The 27,392-nt window shown below is 31.9% G+C and overlaps 4 protein-coding genes across 4 annotated transcripts in view; 2 read left to right on the top strand and 2 right to left on the bottom strand.

Moving 5' to 3' along the window:
* The window catches only part of LOC143065198 (uncharacterized), a 280,683-nt gene that overhangs the window by 63,823 nt on the left and 189,468 nt on the right, over positions 1-27,392 (bottom strand). The gene's annotated exons all lie outside the window — the stretch shown is intronic.
* LOC143061958 (uncharacterized) lies at positions 467-10,038 on the bottom strand. The gene is made up of 18 exons (XM_076233816.1): positions 9,799-10,038; positions 9,504-9,645; positions 9,138-9,269; positions 8,822-8,893; positions 8,205-8,485; positions 7,910-8,051; positions 7,539-7,670; positions 7,224-7,295; positions 6,607-6,887; positions 6,312-6,453; positions 5,941-6,072; positions 5,626-5,697; positions 5,009-5,289; positions 4,716-4,857; positions 3,441-3,569; positions 1,769-2,061; positions 1,266-1,407; positions 467-658 (listed from the first exon to the last, which is right to left on the bottom strand). Exons 1-18 carry the CDS (start codon positions 10,036-10,038, stop codon positions 591-593), a joined length of 2,895 nt encoding a protein of 964 aa, XP_076089931.1. The 3' UTR covers positions 467-590.
* On the top strand, positions 22,502-24,133 carry LOC143065202 (uncharacterized; the record flags this gene model as incomplete). Its single annotated transcript, XM_076238622.1, has 2 exons — positions 22,502-23,547; positions 23,799-24,133. Coding segments are annotated over exons 1-2 (828 nt in total), but the record flags the coding sequence as incomplete, so codon positions are not given.
* LOC143065200 (uncharacterized) lies at positions 24,139-27,212 on the top strand. Its single transcript, XM_076238620.1, has 2 exons — positions 24,139-24,242; positions 25,940-27,212. Exons 1-2 carry the CDS (start codon positions 24,153-24,155, stop codon positions 27,155-27,157), a joined length of 1,308 nt encoding a protein of 435 aa, XP_076094735.1. The 5' UTR covers positions 24,139-24,152; the 3' UTR covers positions 27,158-27,212.

The following is a 27,392-nucleotide window of genomic DNA, read 5'->3' as shown; positions in this document are numbered from 1 at the left end:
AAAACCTATTTATATAAGCTTAAGTAAGTAAATAAATAATTATAACGTATAACATTGGTTACGTTAATAACATGTCTTGCAACAAAATGAAATCAAATGTAAAATACAAAAAATGGTAGTATTTATAGTATGCTTGTGTCAGATAAACAGTCTGACAAATTAAGTGTAAATATATAACAAGCAAGGTTTTATGCATATATATGAACCATCAAAAGGCACTGGTAAGGTAATGGGACCAGGGTTCAAGGATACAATCAGCTGTAATTATAAGAAATGAAAATAAAATATTCATAAATACATCTATGTATATAAATTGAAGTATAATGATAATGCAGTAATATTGATAAAAGATATAGATGAGAAGGACGAAACAATTATGTCCAATACCTATTAGGTTTGCTCCTTAGTTGTTTATATTATATAGTTTTGAATCATATTGCATTAGATAATCTAGATAATAAATAACTAGAACAGTACAATTGTAATTGAAAGATTAATTTACATTGATCTCAGAAACAACATGTATGTAAGAAGTGGACACCAGTTAAATTTCAATGAATTACTAGAATACGAAGATTTAACAGTTTCTTTTAACATCTATGCAACTTACTTTCTTCTGACGATAATGGTGTACTCAGACTCTCGGTTGTAGTACTTGCTAAAAATAAAAGTATTCTGGTTTTTTTTTGCTCTAGGAAAATTTTAATGGTAATAAGTCTGAAAAGGTAATATTGATGTACGAAGTAACACTTCAACGAATGGAAAGTCGACATAGAAAGATATATCGAATCATGTTTTAGCAGTTATTATTAACAACTCACATTATTTTAATATATGGAAAATAATGAAACAAATGAATGTATAATAATTTGAAAATAGAAGCATTTCTAATTAGTGAAGACCATATTAATTCTGACAAGTAAAGATTTTTGCATTTAGGTTAAATATCGGTTTTCAAACATTGATAAACAGTCCTAGCATAAAACAAAAAGGCTGTTGTGAGCGATAAATGTTGGAGATAAAAGTTTCTCATTAGTACATTTAAAATATTCACATGACATAACAACATGTATGAAATATACATGATAATAGACTCAAATCATTTGAAATAACTGCAAAATACAAATGTTAGCCTTCAGCCACTGTTTTTTTCTTTTATTGGTGTATCTTCTTACATGTTATTATTGTCAACTACAAAATGTCTATTTTCAGTTACAAAAATCAAATAAGAACCTAAATATTTGAATTCGTTGGCAGTTACTTACAAAACATGCAGCCAAAGAGTTCAAATCTAAATAAAGGTCTACCGAACCAGGTGAGTGGGTATATTCGAATTCCATCTCCATTTGCCATTGGATAAATTCGTTTGCTGATAACTGTGTCAACATTCTGACTGCCTTTGAAAACCTGAAATTAACATGAGATTATCTGATTTTATTTCTCATTTAACATCTCATCTTGTAAATGTTCTTTTACAATTATTTCACAATTTAATTGCTTAATTGATTGCCAGCCTTCGTTATTTTTCTGGATAATGTATTGCTTTATTCAGTACAAAGAAAGGTTTAGATCAGCCTGTATCAGGAACTGTATTGAACAACAAGAGAATCAGAGTTAAATGTTTGTAAATTAATTTAGCTTATGACGTTAATGCATTTGTACTTTTTTTATTTACAGATACATACGCTTACGAGCTTGTTCGGCCAATATCATACTATGTTCTAGAATAGATATACATAATGAACATTTAGTTACCATGATAACTTACGCCTTTTACAGGTTTCCAATTTCCTTTTTTTTCACGAACTTCGATCTTAAATGAGGTAACATATCCAGAGCCAATACCATTAATACTTCCACCTTGAAAGTTGATTTTTGAAAATGCCCCGGTCTGTCCGTGAAATGAGACTTCTATGTAAGACCCGGATTCAAAACCCTTTTTCGACACCCACGGTGTTTGATTAAGTCTACCATAACCACTGTCATTATCCGCAGTGGAGTACTTAATGTTCGACGAGGGTATCTTTCCAGATTCTAATCCAAGTGGGGCATCACAATTTCCTAAAATGTAGCCCAGTTATAATGTATTAAACAGGGCACACACTGTCATTTAAAGATAACTCCTGAGATCACAATATAATTGGAATAGAAGACACATAAAATTTTAAAAATTCTTATAATAGCCAAACTATTCTACCAACAGTAGACGTTCAACTTTTTCTTGTTGTGCTATGACAAAACTATATCTTTTTGAGTACACATTTTTCCTGTTTCTGGGAAAGTCTTCAAACATTTTGCTCAAAATTAAAAGTCAGTGAACTCCTGTATAACAAAACCAAATTTTTGATCTACCATTGCTCATGTAAATGATAAATTGTTTGACGTCTGTTTTGCACACAGTTGTGTATGCATTTGTTTTGTGTGAACGCTACAACTTTAACGACTGAGCGATCAGGGGTTCAACTCAATGCAAAGAACTCGTATTGGTGTATCAGGTCTCAATTATCTTAAATACTCCTTGGCTACGTCTCAAGCCAAAATACGCTTGTACTCAAATGCATGATCAATATGAAACCCGATGTCATAACACTATGACGCTATATCCAGTTTTAGGTTCAAACCTGTTCTTTTTTTAAATTGTACTTTCTGAGATGTTTGTAAATACATAGAGTGCAAATCCATCAAAATTACTTTATGAAAGAAAAATATAGCTCTGTTTAGATGACTGATATTATTATTTTTATCATGTATGCCATCTTCGAATATTTTGTAACCAACAACAAATGTTTGATTGTAATTTAAGTTTGTTTATCATATATATTTTTGAGTACAGACAACATGGACTAGTAGTTTTGACAACGAAGATATGAGCATCCATGCAACATTTTGCTTTCTTTAAAACCGATGTGTTTTCTTTGTCTATTATGATCCAAGTATCGCAAACACGGAATTGACTATTTCAGGACTCAACAATAACAGATATTTCTTGTAAAATATAGTTTGATACGATGACAGTAAATCAACTGAAAATCTAGAAATTGTGCAATTTTAATAATGTGCTTGCCATTGCTTTTACTGAAAATAATATAAAAATAATACATGATAAGGCTTATCAAACGGAGAATCTTTCATTCATTATTCTTATATATCTTTTAACATGAAGTATAACTAGACATGTTAACATTATTAAAGAAATAGCTATTACAAAAAAGTTCAATATTAAATCATTTTTTGTAATTAAACAAAATGTGGAAAGGGACTGGTCGTTCACATTAATAAGGTGTTGTTATCGATTTGGAACCGCCCTAAACAAATAAATTGTATAAAAGCCATCAACTTCCTACAGCATTTGATTGATGTCAACTACCTTAATATAGCCTACATATGCTCCTATAACATATCTTTTAAAAAATAACTGGGACTATCAGCTAAACACTCACCCGTTGATGATGTAGTAGTTTCACTTGAAATTGTTGGTGTAGATGTAGTTACTGGTGTAGTCTCTACCTTGATGGTTCCCATTGATGACATATGTGGGACTGTAGTTGTACTAGGAATTGACGTTGAAGCTGACAAAGAGAAATCAAAAAGCCTTAAATATCATTCTAACATGACGTCCTTCAAACTCTTTGAGTACACACCAGTGGTAAAATATGAATATATTGCCTAAGCTGTTCCGATCGTACTCCCACGTCATATGCTTTTTTATGAATGAGGTAACCGACGTCATCGAACGATGACTTGAGAATATATGCATTTTACGGGAAAATACAGGCTTGTGAATCCGAAAATAATCACAACACAAGGAAACGTAAACAAACGAGGCTAAAATGTGGTATAAGCCATTTTTTATACTTATAAAACATATATAAGTAAATAATCATTTAAATTCATCCAAAACTATCTAAATACGTTATTGTAAATAGTTTAAGCATGTCACTAATTCAGTTTTCTCTATTTTTTTACGCCAATTTAATAGTGCGTGTATTAATGGTAACGGCAAATATTTGCCTCCACCTAGAGCTCTCCGATCCAACAGAATTGCCGTATTTGTCCTATTAGAATCGAAATAATTCATGGGGGCTTGAACATATCGTCATTTTAAGACGGGTTGTCCCTTTATGCCGATTTGTCATATAGGGCCAAACCGTGGTAAAATGTACAATTGATTCTTTAATTCATGTAATATCAACTACAATGTGTGTTGTCATCTTTGTAAGCTTAATTTGTAAATATACTTGACCTTTCATCTGTGTTTGATTCATATGATGTTGGATTACAGAATGTGCCGCCTGATCTCAATTATTGTTTTTTAACCAATTATGTGTGTTGGAGTTGCTTTTTATATTTCGTCAATATAACTGAATTATAAACAACTGTTATGTAAATAGGAGATTTAGCGTACTATAAAATATTGATTACCCTCCATTGTCCTTGTCATTTGCGTGAACCATTAAAAAAAATATGACAGTTGATTTCTATTTGTTCGGTTGGTTGATATAATCTAGCGTTTGATTTCGTAAGGCTTTTTTGAATCTAAATTAGAATATAATATTTTTACTAATAATTTTTTACAAATAGTTTCATGCGAACAGGAATCACCACAGACCTTCTAAAGACAAATCACTTATACAAATCTTACAATGATAAAATAAGGCAAGAGTAAGAAATCAGATGCTCTTGCATTTAAACACCTGTGTATATTCTTTACTTACTGACTTCAAAACAGGCATGGACACTCAATTGTAGTTGTACAGGTTTGTAAGAATCTTCTTTGTCATCTGGTGTGATTATTACATTCACTTTTCTCACGTCTGGTTTAGTTCCAACACTTGTAGCTTTTTCGCCAACTTTCACCTACAGAACAGACAAAATAAAGTTTACAGACTTACACAGCAAAGTATTCAAGTTTCACTGACCATATTTGCAGCAATTAAATTTTGTTTTTGATGACGAAATAGTAAATTGGAAACCGTTAATACTATTGATTTTTATGAGTCATACTAACCTTTTTTGTTGTCACGGTTCCATCTGCATTAAAGAATTGCACTGTATAAGTCTTAACATTATCAGTAGAAACCAGTTCAACATTGGCTATTGCTCTTGTCTTCGTAGGCACGTATTCTATAACCAGTTTTTCTTCAGAACTTTTAAATGGTGTCTTAGAGGAAGGTCGCAGATTTTCAATTTCTCCTTTCTTGTCATTTGTTGTAATTTCAGTTGAAGGTATGGTTGTTATTGAATCCATTCCATCTGTTTCTTCACAAATGGGGGTTGTTGTTGCTATTGCTACAGAAGAAATATTTCAGCATGTAACCACTTATCAAACTAGTATTATAGTTCATACATAAACACTATGAGAAGAGAAAAGTAACTCGAGTTTCATTGAAAAAAATCAAAACAACAGTAGTTAACCTATGTTAAAATCTCATAACTCCATTAAGACAATACAAATCAAAGAATACAACACAAAAAGATGAGACAATGGCATCAACTCACTAAGGAGCATGATCTGTTGTATTGACAGGCTAATTGTCAACTGTCGAAAAAACAAATCAGCAATTATGATGTAAATGTGCGCAAACAAACAAATATTACAAGATAAACTGTAAAAATCAAACTTACAAGTAATTGAAATTCCAGGAGATGGACTTGTCGTTGACACTAGAGTTGGTGTTGTAACTTTTCCGCTTGTTACTGAAAAATGATTATTGAAAGTCAAGTATAGCAGACAACTAAAACGTTTTCAATTGTTTTCGCATCTTTTTATTTAACAAATGTTTCAACTTTAAATTTCTTTCACAAATATCCTTGTAAAATATTAACCATTAATGACCCTCATTTTGATTAGTAATCATTTACTTAGATATAACTTTAGGCTGCTTATATAATCAATCAAAAAAAACATCAACAAAATGAAAGTTTTTTTTTAATAATTACCGCTTAATGTTTGAATAGTTTCAGTTGTAATTTCGGGTGAAGCTGTAGGTGTTTCTGTAACCTTGGCTGTAGTAATTACTGCTGAAACAGGTGTCTGTGGAACTGTTGTTGTACTTGGAATTGTCGTAGAAACTGAAATTATTAATTAAACAAAACTTGATCAGCATTCAATTATTTTAGACAAGAAACTTTAAAACACCCTTTAAAACCACCTCGCCCATGTATTCAAATTGATCATAATTATTTCTGTACGTAACGTCTAATCTTAACAAAGCAAACTAAGATACTTAACAGACAAATAGACTACACGACGGTTTATTTAAACAGATATACATCTGCAGTTAAAACGCCTGTGTGTATTTCTTACTTACTGACTTCAAAACAGGCATGGACACTCAATTGTAGTTGTATAGGTTTGTAAGAATCTTCTTTGTCATATGGTGTGATTATTACATTCACTTTTCTCACGTCAGGTTTAGTTCCAACACTTGTAGCTTTTTCGCCAACTTTCACCTACAGAACAGACAAAAAATAAAGTTTACAGACTTACAAGGCAAAGTATTCAAGTTTCACTGACCATATTTGCAGCAATTAAATTTTGTTTTTGATGACGAAATAGTAAACTGGAAACCGTTAATACTATTGATTTCTATGAGTCATACTAACCTTTTTTGTTGTCACGGTTCCATCTGCATTAAAGAATTGCACTGTATAAGTCTTAACATTATCAGTAGAAACCAGTTCAACATTGGCTATTGGTCTTGTCTTCGTAGGCACGTATTCTATTACCAGTTTTTCTTCAGAACTTTTAAATGGTGTCTTAGAGGAAGGTCGCAGATTTTCAATTTCTCCTTTTTTGTCATTTGTTGTAATTTCAGTTGAAGGTATGGTTGTTATTGAATCCATTCCATCTGTTTCTTCACAAATGGGGGTTGTTGTTGCTATTGCTACAGAAGAAATATTTCAGCATGTAACCACTTATCAAACTAGTATTATAGTTCATACATAAACACTATGAGAAGAGAAAAGTAACTCGAGTTTCATTGAAAAAAATCAAAACAACAGTAGTTAACCTATGTTAAAATCTCATAACTCCATTAAGACAATACAAATCAAGGAATACAACACAAAAAGATGAGACAATGGCATTAACTCACTAAGGAGCATGATCTGTTGTATTGACAAGCTAATTGTCAACTGTCGAAAAAACAAATCAGCAATTATGATGTAAATGTGCGCAAACAAACAAATATTACAAGAAAAACTGAAAAAATCAAACTTACAAGTAATTGAAATTCCAGGAGATGGACTTGTCGTTGAAACTAGAGTTGGTGTTGTAACTTTTCCGCTTGTTACTGAAAAATGATTATTGAAAGTCAAGTATAGCAGACAACTAAAACGTTTTAAATTGTTTTCGCATCTTTTTATTTAACAAATGTTTCAACTTTAAATTTCTTTCACAAATATCCTTGTAAAATATTAACCATTAATGACCCTCATTTTGATTAGTAATCATTTACTTAGATATAACTTTAGGCTGCTTATATAATCAATCAAAAAAACCATCAACACAATGAAAGTTTTTTTTTAATAATTACCGCTTAATGTTTGAATAGTTTCAGTTGTAATTTCGGGTGAAGCTGTAGGTGTTTCTGTAACCTTGGCTGTAGTAATTACTGCTGAAACAGGTGTCTGTGGAACTGTTGTTGTACTTGGAATTGTCGTAGAAACTGAAATTATTTATTAAACAAAACTTGATCAGCATTCAATCATTTTAGACAAGAACCTTTTAAACACCCTTTGGAACCACCTCGCCCATGTATTCAAATTGATCATAATTATTTCTGTACGTAACGTCTAATCTTAACAAAGCAAACTAAGATACTTAACAGACAAATAGACTACACGACGGTTTATTTAAACAGATATACATCTGCAGTTAAAACGCCTGTGTGTATTTCTTACTTACTGACTTCAAAACAGGCATGGACACTCAATTGTAGTTGTATAGGTTTGTAAGAATCTTCTTTGTCATCTGGTGTGATTATTACATTCACTTTTCTCACGTCAGGTTTAGTTCCAACACTTGTAGCTTTTTCGCCAACTTTCAACTACAGAACAGACAAAAAATAAAGTTTACAGACTTACAAGGCAAAGTATTCAAGTTTCACTGACCATATTTGCAGCAATTAAATTTTGTTTTTGATGACGAAATAGTAAACTGGAAACCGTTAATACTATTGATTTCTAGGAGTCATACTAACCTTTTTTGTTGTCACGGTTCCATCTGCATTAAAGAATTGCACTGTATAAGTCTTAACATTATCAGTAGAAACCAGTTCAATATTGGCTATTGGTCTTGTCTTCGTAGGCACGTATTCTATAACCAGTTTTTCTTCAGAACTTTTAAATGGTGTCTTAGAGGAAGGTCGCAGATTTTCAATTTCTCCTTTCTTGTCATTTGTTGTAATTTCAGTTGAAGGTATGGTTGTTATAGAATCCATTCCATTTGTTTCTTCACAAATGGGGGTTGTTGTTGCTATTGCTACAGAAGAAATATTTCAGCATGTAACCACTTATCAAACTAGTATTATAGTTCATACATAAACACTATGAGAAGAGAAAAGTAACTCGAGTTTCATTGAAAAAAATCAAAACAACAGTAGTTAACCTATGTTAAAATCTCATACCTCCATTAAGACAATACAAATCAAGGAATACAACACAAAAAGATGAGACAATGGCATCAACTCACTAAGGAGCATGATCTGTTGTATTGACAAGCTAATTGTCAACTGTCGAAAAAACAAATCAGCAATTATGATGTAAATGTGCGCAAACAAACAAATATTACAAGAAAAACTGAAAAAATCAAACTTACAAGTAATTGAAATTCCAGGAGATGGACTTGTCGTTGACACTAGAGTTGGTGTTGTAACTTTTCCGCTTGTTACTGAAAAATGATTATTGAAAGTCAAGTATAGCAGACAACTAAAACGTTTTCAATTGTTTTCGCATCTTTTTATTTAACAAATGTTTCATCTTTAAATTTCTTTCACAAATATCCTTGTAAAATATTAACCATTAATTACCCTCATTTTGATTAGCAATCATTTACTTAGATATAACTTTAGGCTGCTTATATAATCAATCAAAAAAACCATCAACACAATGAAAGTTTTTTTTTTAATAATTACCGCTTAATGTTTGAATAGTTTCAGTTGTAATTTCGGGTGAAGCTGTAGGTGTTTCTGTAACCTTGGCTGTAGTAATTACTGCTGAAACAGGTGTCTGTGGAACTGTTGTTGTACTTGGAATTGTCGTAGAAACTGAAATTATTAATTAAACAAAACTTGATCAGCATTCAATTATTTTAGACAAGAAACTTTTAAAAACCCTTTGAAACCACCTCGCCCATGTATTCAAATTGCTCATAATTATTTCTGTACGTAACGTCTAATCTTAACAAAGTAAGATACTTAACAGACAAATAGACTACACGACGGTTTATTTAAACAGATATACATCTGCAGTTAAAACGCCTGTGTGTATTTCTTACTTACTGACTTCAAAACAGGCATGGACACTCAATTGTAGTTGTATAGGTTTGTAAGAATCTTCTTTGTCATCTGGTGTGATTATTACATTCACTTTTCTCACGTCAGGTTTAGTTCCAACACTTGTAGCTTTTTCGCCAACTTTCACCTACAGAACAGACAAAAAATAAAGTTTACCGACTTACAAGGCAAAGTATTCAAGTTTCACTGACCATATTTGCAGCAATTAAATTTTGTTTTTGATGACGAAATAGTAAACTGGAAACCGTTAATACTATTGATTTCTAGGAGTCATACTAACCTTTTTTGTTGTCACGGTTGCATCTGCATTAAAGAATTGCACTGTATAAGTCTTAACATTATCAGTAGAAACCAGTTCAACATTGGCTATTGGTCTTGTCTTCGTAGGCACGTATTCTATAACCAGTTTTTCTTCAGAACTTTTAAATGGTGTCTTAGAGGAAGGTCGCAGATTTTCAATTTCTCCTTTCTTGTCATTTGTTGTAATTTCAGTTGAAGGTATGGTTGTTATTGAATCCATTCCATCTGTTTCTTCACAAACGGGGGTTGTTGTTGCTATTGCTACAGAAGAAATATTTCAGCATGTAACCACTTATCAAACTAGTATTATAGTTCATACATAAACACTATGAGAAGAGAAAAGTAACTCGAGTTTCATTGAAAAAAATCAAAACAACAGTAGTTAACCTATGTTAAAATCTCATACCTCCATTAAGACAATACAAATCAAGGAATACAACACAAAAAGATGAGACAATGGCACCAACTCACTAAGGAGCATGATCTGTTGTATTGGCAGGCTAAATGTCAACTGTCGAAAAAACAAATCAGCAATTATGATGTAAATGTGCGAAAACAAACAAATATTACAAGAAAAACTGAAAAAATCAAACTTACAAGTAATTGAAATTCCAGGAGATGGACTTGTCGTTGACACTAGAGTTGGTGTTGTAACTTTTCCGCTTGTTACTGAAAAATGATTATTGAAAGTCAAGTATAGCAGACAACTAAAACGTTTTAAATTGTTTTCGCATCTTTTTATTTAACAAATGTTTCAACTTTAAATTTCTTTCACAAATATCCTTGTAAAATGTTAACCATTAATGACCCTCATTTTGATTAGTAATCATTTACTTAGATATAACTTTAGGCTGCTTATATAATCAATCAAAAAAACCATCAACACAATGAAAGTTATTTTTTTTTTAATTATTACCGCTTAATGTTTGAATAGTTTCAGTTGTAATTTCGGGCGAAGCTGTAGGTGTTTCTGTAACCTTGGCTGTAGTAATTACTGCTGAAACAGGTGTCTGTGGAACTGTTGTTGTACTTGGAATTGTCGTAGAAACTGTAATTATTAATTAAACAAAACTTGATTAGCATTCAATTATTTTTGACAGGAAACTTTTAAACACCCTTTGGAACCATCTCGCCCATGTATTCAAATTGATCATAATTATTTCTGTACGTAACGTCTAATCTTAACAAAGCAAACTAAGATACTTAACAGACAAATAGACTACACGACGGTTTATTTAAACAGATATACATCTGCAGTTAAAACGCCTGTGTGTATTTCTTACTTACTGACTTCAAAACAGGCATGGACACTCAATTGTAGTTGTATAGGTTTGTAAGAATCTTCTTTGTCATCTGATGTGATTATTACATTCACTTTTCTCACGTCAGGTTTAGTTCCAACACTTGTAGCTTTTTCGCCAACTTTTACCTACAGAACAGACAAAAAATAAGGTTTACAGACTTACAAGGCAAAGTATTCAAGTTTCACTGACCATATTTGCAGCAATTAAATTTTGTTTTTGATGACGAAATAGTAAACTGGAAACCGTTAATACTATTGATTTCTAGGAGTCATACTAACCTTTTTTGTTGTGACAGTTCCATCTGCATGAAAGAATTGCACTGTATAAGTCTTAACATTATCAGTAGAAACCAGTTCAACATTGGCTATTGGTCTTGTCTTCGTAGGCACGTATTCTATAACCAGTTTTTCTTCAGAACTTTTAAATGGTGTCTTAGAGGAAGGTCGCAGATTTTCAATTTCTCCTTTCTTGTCATTTGTTGTAATTTCAGTTGAAGGTATGGTTGTTATTGAATCCATGCCATCTGTTTCTTCACAAATGGGGGTTGTTGTTGCTATTGCTACAGAAGAAATATTTCAGCATGTAACCACTTATCAAACTAGTATTATAGTTCATACATAAACACTATGAGAAGAGAAAAGTAACTCTAGTGTTATTGAAAAAAAATCAAAACAACAGTAGTTAACCTATGTTAAAATCTCACAACTCCATTAATACAATACAAATAAAGGAATACAACACAAAAAGATGAGACAATGGCATCAACTCACTAAGGAGCATGATCTGTTGTATTGACAAGCTAATTGTCAACTGTCAAAAAAACAAATCAGCAATTATGATGTAAATGTGCGCAAACAAACAAATATTACAAGAAAAACTGAAAAAATCAAACTTACAAGTAATTGAAATTCCAGGAGATGGACTTGTCGTTGACACTAGAGTTGGTGTTGTAACTTTTCCGCTTGTTACTGAAAAATGATTATTGAAAGTCAAGTATAGCAGACAACTAAAACGTTTTCAATTGTTTTCGCATCTTTTTATTTAACAAATGTTTCAACTTTAAATTTCTTTCACAAATATCCTTGTAAAATATTAACCATTAATGACCCTCATTTTGATTAGTAATCATTTACTTGGATATAACTTTAGGCTGCTTATATAATCAATCAAAAAAACCATCAACACAATGAAAGTTTTTTTTTTAATTATTACCGCTTAATGTTTGAATAGTTTCAGTTGTAATTTCGGGTGAAGCTGTAGGTGTTTCTGTAACCTTGGCTGTAGTAATTACTGCTGAAACAGGTGTCTGTGGAACTGTTGTTGTACTTGGAATTGTCGTAGAAACTGAAATTATTAATTAAACAAAACTTGATCAGCATTCAATTATTTTAGACAAGAACCTTTTAAAAACCCTTTGGAACCACCTCGCCCATGTATTCAAATTGATCATAATTTTTTCTGTACGTAACGTCTAATCTTAACAAAGCAAACTAAGATACTTAACAGACAAATAGACTACACAACGGTTTATTTAAACAGATATACATCTGCAGTTAAAACGCCTGTGTGTATTTCTTACTTACTGACTTCAAAACAGGCATGGACACTCAATTGTAGTTGTATAGGTTTGTAAGAATCTTCTTTGTCATCTGGTGTGATTATTACATTCACTTTTCTCACGTCAGGTTTAGTTTCAACACTTGTAGCTTTTTCGCCAACTTTCACCTACAGAACAGACAAAAAATAAAGTTTACAGACTTACAAGGCAAAGTATTCAAGTTTCACTGACCATATTTGCAGCAATTAAATTTTGTTTTTGATGACGAAATAGTAAACTGGAAACCGTTAATACTATTGATTTCTAGGAGTCATACTAACCTTTTTTGTTGTGACGGTTCCATCTGCATTAAAGAATTGCACTGTATAAGTCTTAACATTATCAGAAGAAACCAGTTCAACATTGGCTATTGGTCTTGTCTTCGTAGGCACGTATTCTATAACCAGTTTTTCTTCAGAACTTTTAAATGGTGTCTTAGAGGAAGGTCGCAGATTTTCAATTTCTCCTTTCTTGTCATTTGTTGTAATTTCAGTTGAAGGTATGGTTGTTATTGAATCCATGCCATCTGTTTCTTCACAAATGGGGGTTGTTGTTGCTATTGCTACAGAAGAAATATTTCAGCATGTAACCACTTATCAAACTAGTATTATAGTTCATACATAAACACTATGAGAAGAGAAAAGTAACTCTAGTGTTATTGAAAAAAAATCAAAACAACAGTAGTTAACCTATGTTAAAATCTCATAACTCCATTAATACAATACAAATAAAGGAATACAACACAAAAAGATGAGACAATGGCATCAACTCACTAAGGAGCATGATCTGTTGTATTGACATTCTAATTGTCAACTGTCGAAAAAACAAATCAGCAATTATGATGTAAATGTGCGCAAACAAACAAATATTACAAGAAAAACTGAAAAAATCAAACTTACAAGTAATTGAAATTCCAGGAGATGGACTTGTCGTTGACACTAGAGTTGGTGTTGTAACTTTTCCGCTTGTTACTGAAAAATGATTATTGAAAGTCAAATATAGCAGACAACTAAAACGTTTTCAATTGTTTTCGCATCTTTTTATTTAACAAATGTTTCAACTTTAAATTTCTTTCACAAATATCCTTGTAAAATATTAACCATTAATGACCCTCATTTTGATTAGTAATCATTTACTTAGATATAACTTCAGACTGCTTATATAATCAATCAAAAAAAACCATCAACACAATGAACAAATTTTTTTTTAATAATTACCGCTTAATGTTTGAATTGTTTCAGTTGTAATTTCGGGTGAAGCTGTAGGTGTTTCTGTAACCTTGGCTGTAGTAATTACTGCTGAAACAGGTGTCTGTGGAACTGTTGTTGTACTTGGAATTGTCGTAGAAACTGAAATTATTAATTAAACAAAACTTGATCAGCATTCAATTATTTTAGACAAGAAACTTTTAAAAACCCTTTCGAACCACCTCGCCCATGAATTCAAATTGATCATAATTATTTCTGTACGTAACGTCTAATCTTAACAAAGCAAACTAAGATACTTAACAGACAAATAGACTATACGACGGTTTATTTAAACAGATATACATCTGCAGTTAAAACGCTTGTGTGTATTTCTTACTTACTGACTTCAAAACAGGCATGGACACTCAATTGTAGTTGTATAGGTTTGTAAGAATCTTCTTTGTCATCTGGTGTGATTATTACATTCACTTTTCTCACGTCAGGTTTAGTTCCAACACTTGTAGCTTTTTCGCCAACTTTTACCTACAGAACAGACAAAATAAAGTTAACAGACTTACAAGGCAAAGTATTCAAGTTTCACTGACCATATTTGCAGCAATTAAATTTTGTTTTTGATGACGAAATAGTAAACTGGAAACCGTTAATACTATTGATTTCTAGGAGTCATACTAACCTTTTTTGTTGTGACGGTTCCATCTGCATTAAAGAATTGCACTGTATACGTTTTAACATTATCAGTAGAAACCAGTTCAACATTGGCTATTGGTCTTGTCTTCGTAGGCACGTATTCTATAACCAGTTTTTCTTCAGAACTTTTAAATGGTGTCTTAGAGGAAGGTCGCAGATTTTCAATTTCTCCTTTCTTGTCATTTGTTGTAATTTCAGTTGAAGGTATGGTTGTTATTGAATCCATTCCATCTGTTTCTTCACAAATGGGGGTTGTTGTTGCTATTGCTACAGAAGAAATATTTCAGCATGTAACCACTTATCAAACTAGTATTATAGTTCATACATAAAAACTATGAGAAGAGAAAAGTAACTTGAGTTTCATTGAAAAAAATCAAAACAACAGTAGTTAACCTATGTTAAAATCTCATAACTCCATTAAGACAATACAAATCAAAGAATACAACACAAAAAGATGAGACAATGGCATCAACTCACTGAGGAGCATGATCTGTTGTATTGACAGGCTAATTGTCAACTGTCGAAAAAACAAATCAGCAATTATGATGTAAATGTGCGCAAACAAACAAATATTACAAGAAAAACTGAAAAAATCAAACTTACAAGTAATTGAAATTCCAGGAGATGGACTTGTCGTTGACACTAGAGTTGGTGTTGTAACTTTTCCGCTTGTTACTGAAAAATTATTATTGAAAGTCAAATATAGCAGACAACTAAAACGTTTTCAATTGTTTTCGCATCTTTTTATTTAACAAATGTTTCAACTTTAAATTTCTTTCACAAATATCCTTGTAAAATATTAACCATTAATGACCCTCATTTTGATTAGTAATCATTTACTTAGATATAACTTTAGACTGCTTATATAATCAATCAAAAAAAACCATCAACACAATGAACAAATTTTTTTTTAATAATTACCGCTTAATGTTTGAATTGTTTCAGTTGTAATTTCGGGTGAAGCTGTAGGTGTTTCTGTAACCTTGGCTGTAGTAATTACTGCTGAAACAGGTGTCTGTGGAACTGTTGTTGTACTTGGAATTGTCGTAGAAACTGAAATTATTAATTAAACAAAACTTGATCAGCATTCAATTATTTTAGACAAGAAACTTTTAAAAACCCTTTGGAACCACCTCGCCCATGTATTCAAATTGATCATAATTATTTCTGTACGTAACGTCTAATCTTAACAAAGCAAACTAAGATACTTAATAGACAAATAGACTATACGACGGTTTATTTAAACAGATATACATCTGCAGTTAAAACGCCTGTGTGTATTTCTTACTTACTGACTTCAAAACAGGCATGGACACTCAATTGTAGTTGTATAGGTTTGTAAGAATCTTCTTTGTCATCTGGTGTGATTATTACATTCACTTTTCTCACGTCAGGTTTAGTTCCAACACTTGTAGCTTTTTCGCCAACTTTTACCTACAGAACAGACAAATAAAGTTTACAGACTTACAAGGCAAAGTATTCAAGTTTCACTGACCATATTTGCAGCAATTAAATTTTGTTTTTGATGACGAAATAGTAAACTGGAAACCGTTAATACTATTGATTTCTAGGAGTCATACTAACCTTTTTTGTTGTGACGGTTCCATCTGCATTAAAGAATTGCACTGTATAAGTCTTAACATTATCAGTAGAAACCAGTTCAACATTGGCTATTGGTTTTGTCTTCGTAGGCACGTATTCTATAACCAGTTTTTCTTCAGAACTTTTAAATGGTGTCTTAGAGGAAGGTCGCAGATTTTCAATTTCTCCTTTCTTGTCATTTGTTGTAATTTCAGTTGAAGGTATGGTTGTTATTGAATCCATTCCATCTGTTTCTTCACAAATGGGGGTTGTTGTTGCTATTGCTACAGAAGAAATATTTCAGCATGTAACCACTTATCAAACTAGTATTATAGTTCATACATAAACACTATGAGAAGAGAAAAGTAACTCTAGTGTTATTGAAGAAAAATCAAAACAACAGTAGTTAACCTATGTTAAAATCTCATAACTCCATTAATACAATACAAATAAAGGAATACAACACAAAAAGTTGAGACAATGGCATCAACTCACTAAGGAGCATGATCTGTTGTATTGACAAGCTAATTGTCAACTGTCAAAAAAACAAATCAGCAATTATGATGTAAATGTGCGAAAACAAACAAATATTACAAGAAAAACTGCAAAAATCAAACTTACAAGTAATTGAAATTCGAGGAGATGGACTTGTCGTTGACACTAAAGTTGGTGTTGTAACTTTTCCGCTTGTTACTGAAAAATGATTATTGAAAGTCAAGTATAGCAGACAACTAAAACGTTTTCAATTGTTTTCGCATCTTTTTATTTAACAAATGTTTCAACTTTAAATTTCTTTCACAAATATCCTTGTAAAATATTAACCATTAATTACCCTCATTTTGATTAGTAATCATTTACTTAGATATAACTTTAGGCTGCTTATATAATCAATCAAAAAAACCATCAACACAATGAAAGTTTTTTTGTTTTAATAATTACCGCTTAATGTTTGAATAGTTTCAGTTGTAATTTCGGGTGAAGCTGTAGGTGTTTCTGTAACCTTGGCTGTAGTAATTACTGCTGAAACAGGTGTCTGTGGAACTGTTGTTGTACTTGGAATTGTCGTAGAAACTGAAATTATTAATTAAACAAAACTTGATCAGCATTCAATTATTTTAGACAAGCAACTTTTAAACACCCTTTGGAACCACCTCGCCCATGTATTCAAATTGATCATAATTATTTCTGTACGTAACGTCTAATCTTAACAAAGCAAACTAAGATACTTAACAGACAAATAGACTACACGACGGTTTATTTAAACAGATATACATCTGCAGTTAAAACGCCTGTGTGTATTTCTTACTTACTGACTTCAAAACAGGCATGGACACTCAATTGTAGTTGTATAGGTTTGTAAGAATCTTCTTTGTCATCTGGTGTGATTATTACATTCAATTTTCTCACGTCAGGTTTAGTTCCAACACTTGTAGCTTTTTCGCCAACTTTCACCTACAGAACAGACAAAAAATAAGGTTTACAGACTTACAAGGCAAAGTATTCAAGTTTCACTGACCATATTTGCAGCAATTAAATTTTGTTTTTGATGACGAAATAGTAAACTGGAAACCGTTAATACTATTGATTTCTAGGAGTCATACTAACCTTTTTTGTTGTGACGGTTCCATCTGCATTAAAGAATTGCACTGTATAAGTCTGAACATTATCAGTAGAAACCAGTTCAACATTGGCTATTGGTCTTGTCTTCGTAGGCACGTATTCTATAACCAGTTTTTCTTCAGAACTTTTAAATGGTGTCTTAGAGGAAGGTCGCAGATTTTCAATTTCTCCTTTCTTGTCATTTGTTGTAATTTCAGTTGAAGGTATGGTTGTTATTGAATCCATTCCATCTGTTTCTTCACAAATGGGGGTTGTTGTTGCTATTGCTACAGAAGAAATATTTCAGCATGTAACCACTTATCAAACTAGTATTATAGTTCATACATAAACACTATGAGAAGAGAAAAGTAACTCGAGTTTCATTGAAAAAAATCAAAACAACAGTAGTTAACCTATGTTAAAATCTCATAACTCCATTAAGACAATACAAATCAAGGAATACAACACAAAAAGATGAGACAATGGCATCAACTCACTAAGGAGCATGATCTGTTGTATTGACAGGCTAATTGTCAACTGTCGAAAAAACAAATCAGCAATCATGATGTAAATGTGCGCAAACAAACAAATATTACAAGAAAAACTGAAAATATCAAACTTACAAGTAATTGAAATTCCAGGAGATGGAATTGTCGTTGACACTAGAGTTGGTGTTGTAACTTTTCCGCTTGTTACTGAAAAATGATTATCGAAAGTCAAGTATAGCAGACAACTAAAACGTTTTCAATTGTTTTCGCATCTTTTTATTTAACAAATGTTTCAACTTTAAATTTCTTTCACAAATATTCTTGTAAAATATTAACCATTAATGACCCTCATTTTGATTAGTAATCATTTACTTAGATATAACTTTAGGCTGCTTATATAATCAATCAAAAAACCATCAACACAATGAAAGTTTTTTTTTTAATTATTACCGCTTAATGTTTGAATAGTTTCAGTTGTAATTTCGGGTGAAGCTGTAGGTGTTTCTGTAACCTTGGCTGTAGTAATTACTGCTGAAACAGGTGTCTGTGGAACTGTTGTTGTACTTGGAATTGTCGTAGAAACTGAAATTATTAATTAAACAAAACTTGATCAGCATTCAATTATTTTAGACAAGAAACTTTTAAACACCCTTTGGAACCACCTCGTCCATGTATTCAAATTGATCATAATCATTTCTGTACGTAACGTCTAATCTTAACAAAGCAAACTAAGATACTTAACAGACAAATAGACTACACTACGGTTTATTTAAACAGATATACATCTGCATTTAAAACGCCTGTGTGTATTTCTTACTTACTGACTTCAAAACAGGCATGGACACTCAATTGTAGTTGTATAGGTTTGTAAGAATCTTCTTTGTCATCTGGTGTGATTATTACATTCACTTTTCTCACGTCAGGTTTAGTTCCAACACTTGTAGCTTTTCCGCCAACTTTTACCTACAGAACAGACAAAATAAAGTTTACAGACTTACAAGGCAAAGTATTCAAGTTTCACTGACCATATTTGCAGCAATTACATTTTGTTTTTGATGACGAAATAGTAAACTGGAAACCGTTAATACTATTGATTTCTAGGAGTCATACTAACCTTTTTTGTTGTCACGGTTCCATCTGCATTAAAGAATTGCACTGTATAAGTCTTAACATTATCAGTAGAAACCAGTTCAACATTGGCTATTGGTCTTGTCTTCGTAGGCACGTATTCTATAACCAGTTTTTCTTCAGAACTTTTAAATGGTGTCTTAGAGGAAGGTCGCAGATTTTCAATTTCTCCTTTCTTGTCATTTGTTGTAATTTCAGTTGAAGGTATGGTTGTTATTGAATCCATTCCATCTGTTTCTTCACAAATGGGGGTTGTTGTTGCTATTGCTACAGAGGAAATATTTCAGCATGTCACCACTTATCAAACTAGTATTATAGTTCATACATAAACACTATGAGAAGAGAAAAGTAACTCGAGTGTCATTGAAAAAAATCAAAACAACAGTAGTTAACCTATGTTAACATCTCATAACTCCATTAAGACAATACAAATCAAGGAATACAACACAAAATGATGAGACAATGGCATCAACTCACTAAGGAGCATGATCTGTTGTATTGACAAGCTAATTGTCAACTGTCGAAAAAACAAATCAGCAATTATGATGTAAATGTGCGCAAACAAACAAATATTACAAGAAAAACTGAAAAAATCAAACTTACAAGTAATTGAAATTCCAGGAGATGGACTTGTCGTTGACACTAGAGTTGGTGTTGTAACTTTTCCGCTTGTTACTGAAAAATGATTATTGAAAGTCAAGTATAGCAGACAACTAAAACGTTTTCAATTGTTTTCGCAACTTTAAATTTCTTTCACAAATATCCTTGTAAAATATTTACCATTAATGACCCTCATTTTGATTAGTAATCATTTACTTAGATATAACTTTAGGCTGCTTATATAATCAATCAAAAAAACCATCAACACAATGAAAGTTTTTTTTTTAATTATTACCGCTTAATGTTTGAATAGTTTCAGTTGTAATTTCGGGTGAAGCTGTAGGTGTTTCTGTAACCTTGGCTGTAGTAATTACTGCTGAAACAGGTGTCTGTGGAACTGTTGTTGTACTTGGAATTGTCGTAGAAACTGAAATTATTAATTAAACAAAACTTGATCAGCATTCAATTATTTTAGACAAGCAACTTTTAAACACCCTTCGGAACCACCTCGCCCATGTATTCAAATTGATCATAATTATTTCTGTACGTAACGTCTAATCTTAACAAAGCAAACTAAGATACTTAACAGACAAATAGACTACACGACGGTTTATTTAAACAGATATACATCTGCAGTTAAAACGCCTGTGTGTATTTCTTACTTACTGACTTCAAAACAGGCATGGACACTCAATTGTAGTTGTATAGGTTTGTAAGAATCTTCTTTGTCATCTGGTGTGATTATTACATTCACTTTTCTCACGTCAGGTTTAGTTCCAACACTTGTAGCTTTTTCGACAACTTTCACCTACAGAACAGACAAAAAATAAGGTTTACAGACTTACAAGGCAAAGTAGTCAAGTTTCACTGACCATATTTGCAGCAATTAAATTTTGTTTTTGATGACGAAATAGTAAACTGGAAACCGTTAATACTATTGATTTCTAGGAGTCATACTAACCTTTTTTGTTGTGACGGTTCCATCTGCATTAAAGAATTGCACTGTATAAGTCTTAACATTATCAGTAGAAACCAGTTCAACATTGGCTATTGGTCTTGTCTTCGTAGGCACGTATTCTATAACCAGTTTTTCTTCAGAACTTTTAAATGGTGTCTTAGAGGAAGGTCGCAGATTTTCAATTTCTCCTTTCTTGTCATTTGTTGTAATTTCAGTTGAAGGTATGGTTGTTATTGAATCCATTCCATCTGTTTCTTCACAAATGGGGGTTGTTGTTGCTATTGCTACAGAAGAAATATTTCAGCATGTCACCACTTATCAAACTAGTATTATAGTTCATACATAAACACTATGAGAAGAGAAAAGTAACTCGAGTTTCATTGAAAAAAATCAAAACAACAGTAGTTAACCTATGTTAAAATCTCATAACTCCATTAAGACAATTCAAATCAAGGAATACAACACAAAAAGATGAGACAATGGCATCAACTCACTAAGGAGCATGATCTGTTGTATTGACAAGCTAATTGTCAACTGTCGAAAAAACAAATCAGCAATTATGATGTAAATGTGCGCAAACAAACAAATATTACAAGAAAAACTAAAAAAATCAAACTTACAAGTAATTAAAATTCCAGGAGATGGACTTGTCGTTGACACTAGAGTTGGTGTTGTAACTTTTCCGCTTGTTACTGAAAAATGATTATTGAAAGTCAAGCATAGCAGACAACTAAAACGTTTTCAATTGTTTTCGCATCTTTTTATTTAACAAATGTTTCAACTTTAAATTTATTTCACAAATATTCTTGTAAAATATTAACCATTAATGACCCTCATTTTGATTAGTAATCATTTACTTAGACATAACTTTAGGCTGCTTATATAATCAATCAAAAAAACCATCAACACAATGAAAGTTTTTTTTTTTAATTATTACCGCTTAATGTTTGAATAGTTTCAGTTGTAATTTCGGGTGAAGCTGTAGGTGTTTCTGTAACCTTGGCTGTAGTAATTACTGCTGAAACAGGTGTCTGTGGAACTGTTGTTGTACTTGGAATTGTCGTAGAAACTGAAATTATTAATTAAACAAAACTTGATCAGCATTCAATTATTTTAGACAAGCAACTTTTAAACACCCTTTGGAACCACCTCGCCCATGTATTCAAATTGATCATAATTATTTCTGTACGTAACGTCTAATCTTAACAAAGCAAACTAAGATACTTAACAGACAAATAGACTACACGACGGTTTATTTAAACAGATATACATCTGCAGTTAAAACGCCTGTGTGTATTTCTTACTTACTGACTTCAAAACAGGCATGGACACTCAATTGTAGTTGTATAGGTTTGTAAGAATCTTCTTTGTCATCTGGTGTGATTATTACATTCACTTTTCTCACGTCAGGTTTAGTTCCAACACTTGTAGCTTTTTCGCCAACTTTCACCTACAGAACAGACAAAAAATAAGGTTTACAGACTTACAAGGCAAAGTATTCAAGTTTCACTGACCATATTTGCAGCAATTTTATTGAACCTATATGCTGAGAGTACCATGAGATGCGCACGCAGATCGTAGAGGTCACTAGCGTATTTGGTCGCATGAGGTCAAGTCATGGAATTTATCCCTCTTATGTTTATTTGAAAATAATGGATATCTTAATTGTTTTGAACTGGAATTTAATATATTTGTGACATTTGGAATACAAACTTTACGATTTGATATAGTTTTTGGATGGATTAATATTCTAACGATGTAGTTGGTGATGGATAATTTGTCACGTTGTCAGCAAACATTTGTTAATGAAATGGCTGAACATTCGAGCATTGACTCGGTAACGGAACTGTCTGGCACGGCCAAGACTAGTTCCAAAAGTGACAATATTTTTAGTATTATGAATGACCACAGGCAACTTATTTCGCCAGGTTATGATAACAATATTAGTGGGTTTCAAGCAAGCATTGAAAACATTAATGTAGGAGGAGGAGCCATGAGCAATGCTCCTGTCACTCACACTCCGGAAGTGGTTATACTTGATATTTACAATATGCTACTGCAAAATCAGTTGTATATCTAAACTTTGATGAAAAATCAGAATTCAAAAACTGATCCTATACAAAGTTCAACAAAGGTAAATCCTAGACAATCGGCAACAATGGCCGGACCAAGAAAGGTCGTTAAAAGTAAACCTAAAAAGGATGATTACCAATCGCAACTGGACAGTTTGTTTGATAATGATATGAACAATAACCAAACTAAAAACATATCTGCACCGTCTGAATTATATTCAGATATTTCTAGTGACGAAAGTTACGATAGCGATGATGAAGCATGTTCTGAGAATGAACATGATGAAATGGATGTTGAAAAGGCAGAAAATGAAAATGTCTTGGAATCTATGAAAGACTTCATTAGTTCAGATGAAAAGACCGGTCCAAAAATTAATTCTGGTTTAGCCTCATACATGAACCAGGGACTGAGGACACGAGTCAATGAAGAAAAATACAAAGACCTCACAAAGAAATATGATAAGCCTGCCAATGTGAGCAGTCTAAAAGTCCCACGAGTCAACATAGGTGAGGATTTTAAATGCAATTAAATTGCATTTTAATAAAATTCATATCTTTTGAAAAATCAAGTGTGCAAATCAATTTATTATAAAACAAACCATACTTTACATGTAATAAATAATATAGTTTTATAAATATGATTAAAAACTCGCAATAATTATGAGAAATGTGTGCATGTATGAATATTGTGTAGAATTATAATATACACCCTATAAACTTTTTAGTGTATATATACTAAATTTATATTATAATTGTAGGTATTTGGAAACAAATGTCACTACGAAATAAAGATGTGGATATAAAATTACAACGATTACAGAATCTCTTGTCTAAAACAGCTTGCCCATTGATGTATATGATGGATATGTTTGTGGATAAATCTTCAAAGAAAGAAGGAATGTCTAGAGAGGAACTGCAAGCATATGCAGTTACGTGCAGAGATACGTACCAGCTATTTCAAGCTTGTTATAGCGAAATAACCTTCAGGCGAAGGAATTTCATTAAAGAGGATATTCAACCCCAGTATAAAGGTCTATGTGATGATACCACACCAGTCACTGACATGCTGTTTGGGGACGATATTAAGGAAAAAATCAAAAGAACAAGAAAATATGACGATGATGGTTTTTAGACCGCAGCAAGACATTCAACAAGAAGAAAAACAAAGACAAAAAGTAGATCATGTTATTTCTGATAGTGGTGTAAGTACAAATGATCACTTGATTGACTTAACTGCTATAAAACTTCAAAATATTCCAAATAATTTTATTGGGGGGAAAATTTCAAAGTTTTTTCATCGATGGAAGGAATTAACATCTGACTATTGGATTTTAAATATTATTAAAGGTTATCAGTTAGAATTTGAAAACATTCCTACACAGCTTATAATGCCACACCCACTTGTATTCAGCAGTGAAGAAAATGAATATGTACAAAAAGAAATAGATAAGTTTATTTCAAAAACAATTATTCAACCTGTTACTCCAATTGAGGATCAGTATGTTTCAAATATTTTTGTGAGACCCAAGAAAGATGGCACTTATCGAGTAATTTTAAATTTAAAACAGTTAAACCTTGATATTGAACAAATACATTTTAAAATGGAAACTTTTAAAACAGCAATAACAAACATTACACAAAATTGCTGGTTTGGTTCTGTTGATTTAAAAGATGCATATTATTCTGTTAGCATCAATGAAAAAGATAGGAAATATCTTAGATTTTATTGGAATGGTGTTCTGTATGAATACACTTGTTTGCCAAATGGATTAACAACAGCACCGCGAATTTTCACAAAAATTTTAAAAGTTGTATTTTCTAAACTGAGAAGTAAAGGACATTGCAACACACCATATATTGATGATAGTTTACTTGTGTGCAAGACCTTTTCTGGATGTCAAAGTAATATAGTACAATTATTAGATCATCTTGGTTTTACCATACACCCAGATAAATCTGTACTTCAACCTACTCAAATTATTGTATTTTTGGGTTTTGTGATTAATTCAATAACAATGTGTATTAGAGTAACAAAAGAAAAGGCGGACAATATAATTAAATTATGTAGTCGGTTAATTCTCAAGGAAGAGATTACAATAAGAGAGTTTGCACAAGTTATTGGAAAATTAGTAGCAACAGAACCAGGTGTACAGTATGCACCATTATATATAAAGTCTTTAGAAATTACAAAAGATTTATTGTTAAAACAAAATTATGGAAATGTTGATGCAAAAATGACTTTGTCAGATGGAAATATTTCAGATTTAAATTGGTGGGTTAATAATATAAATAGTAGTTTCAAGCCAATGACTTTAATAGATCCGCAATTTATTCTTAACACTGATAGTTCAAACACTGGTTGGGGTGCAGTTGTGCAAGATACATTGTTCGAAACCAAAGGGTTTTGGTCATATGAAGAACAGAAACACCATATTAATTTTTTAGAGCTTAAGGCAGCATTATTAGCATTAATTTGGGTTTGTTCGTCAAGAAACAACATTCATGTAAAAGTGTATCTAGATAACATGGTCGCAGTGAATTAGATTAATAAAATGGGTGGCCGCATTGTAAAGTTAAACAATTTGACAAAGGAATTGTGGATTTGGTGTATACAAAGGAAAATTTGGGTTACTGCTTGTCATTTGCCAGGAGTTGCTAATATAGAAGCAGATAGGCTATCAAGATCAATAAATGTGGATATTGAGTGGAAATTGCATCATGATGTTTTTAATATTATTGATTGTTTATTTGGACCACATGATGTGGATTTATTTGCATCAAAATTTAATCATCAATTACCACGTTATTTCTCTTATTTGCCTGATAAATATGCTGAAGCAGTAGATGCTTTTTCTGTAAAATGGAGTAACATTAATTGTTATTGTTTTTCACCTTTCAGTCTGATTGGGAAGATATTGCAAAAGGTGGACCAGGATCAAGCAGACATGACATTAGTGGCACCATTGTGGAACACTCAGAACTGGTTTCCACAAATACTTCATCGGATTGTGGCACAGTCATTCATAATAAACAATCGAAAAAATCTTCTGTATCAACCCCAGAATCCAACAAAGGAGCATCATTTAGTGAAATTGCGATTAGCAGTTTTCAGGATATCGGGGAAATCTTGCAAAATTATGGATTATCAAAAGAATCTTCTGAAATCATCATTGCATCTTGGAAACCAGCTACTCGACAACAATATTGGACATATTTCAAAAGATGGTTGTTATTTTGCAGTGAACGGAAAATTAATTCATTTAAAGCCTCTGAGTTAAATGTTTTAGAATTTTTAACTTCGTTATATGAAATAGGTTTAGGTTACAGTGCTATTAATACTGCCAGAAGTATGTTATCTTCGTTTATGTCTGTAAATCAAGAGAAAACTGTTGGACAATGGCCATTGGTTAAGCGATTTCTGAAAGGCATATTCAATCTTAAACCATCATTACCCAGATATCAAAGAACCTTGGATGTTGAAGTCGTGCTTAAATATTTGAAGACATTAACACCAGTTTATATGTTATCTTTGCGTGTTTTATCCTATAAGCTAGTTACACTGCTATTATTGTTAACAGGTCAAAGGTTACAAACCATTCATAGCTTAGATTTAGATGATATAACTGTTACAGATAGTAACATATATATAGATGTGAGAAGTTTATTAAAATGTTCAAAGCCAGGGAGGCATTTACAACCAATGGAGTTGCCAGCTTTTATTGAAGATAAAAGTCTGTGTATTGTAACTGTGCTAAAAGAGTATTTAGTTAGAACATCATGTTTTCGGAAAACTCAAAAGTTAATCTTGAGCTGTATAAAACCATACTCTCATGTGTCTAAAGACACCCTTGGACGTTGGGTTAAAATTGTATTGCAAACGGCTGGTGTAGACATAACTATTTATAAACCACATAGTACTAGATCAGCAAGTACATCTGCAGCACTACGGTGTGCTACTTCAATTGATACAATTTTAAAAGCGGCAGGTTGGTCAAATGCATCAACATTCAGGAAATGTTATGATAAACCTGTATCTAAACAAAATTATAATGATAATTATAGTGTGAAGGTTTTGAGAAGTCATATGTTATCAAATTCTGATAAGTCTCATGTATAACATAATAATGATAATACATATGTTAGATTTACAATCAATGACATTATAAAAATTTAACATAACAGTTGCATATATTTGTCAATGTATGTTTGATTTAATTTACTTTTGTACTTTGATAGAATACAAAGTTGATACAACATCTTGTGTTTTTAAAGCCTATAAATAAATCATGATTGATATGGCTGTAATAAATTACAGTGAACATGAGTAACAGATCACATATCTCTTAAATCTC

The sequence above is a fragment of the Mytilus galloprovincialis genome, chromosome 2 (assembly GCF_965363235.1).
Source record: "Mytilus galloprovincialis chromosome 2, xbMytGall1.hap1.1, whole genome shotgun sequence".
NCBI classification, from domain to species: domain Eukaryota; kingdom Metazoa; phylum Mollusca; class Bivalvia; order Mytilida; family Mytilidae; genus Mytilus; species Mytilus galloprovincialis.
The sequence above is the reverse complement of the archived record's forward strand: the minus strand, read 5'-3'. Positions and strand labels throughout refer to the sequence as shown.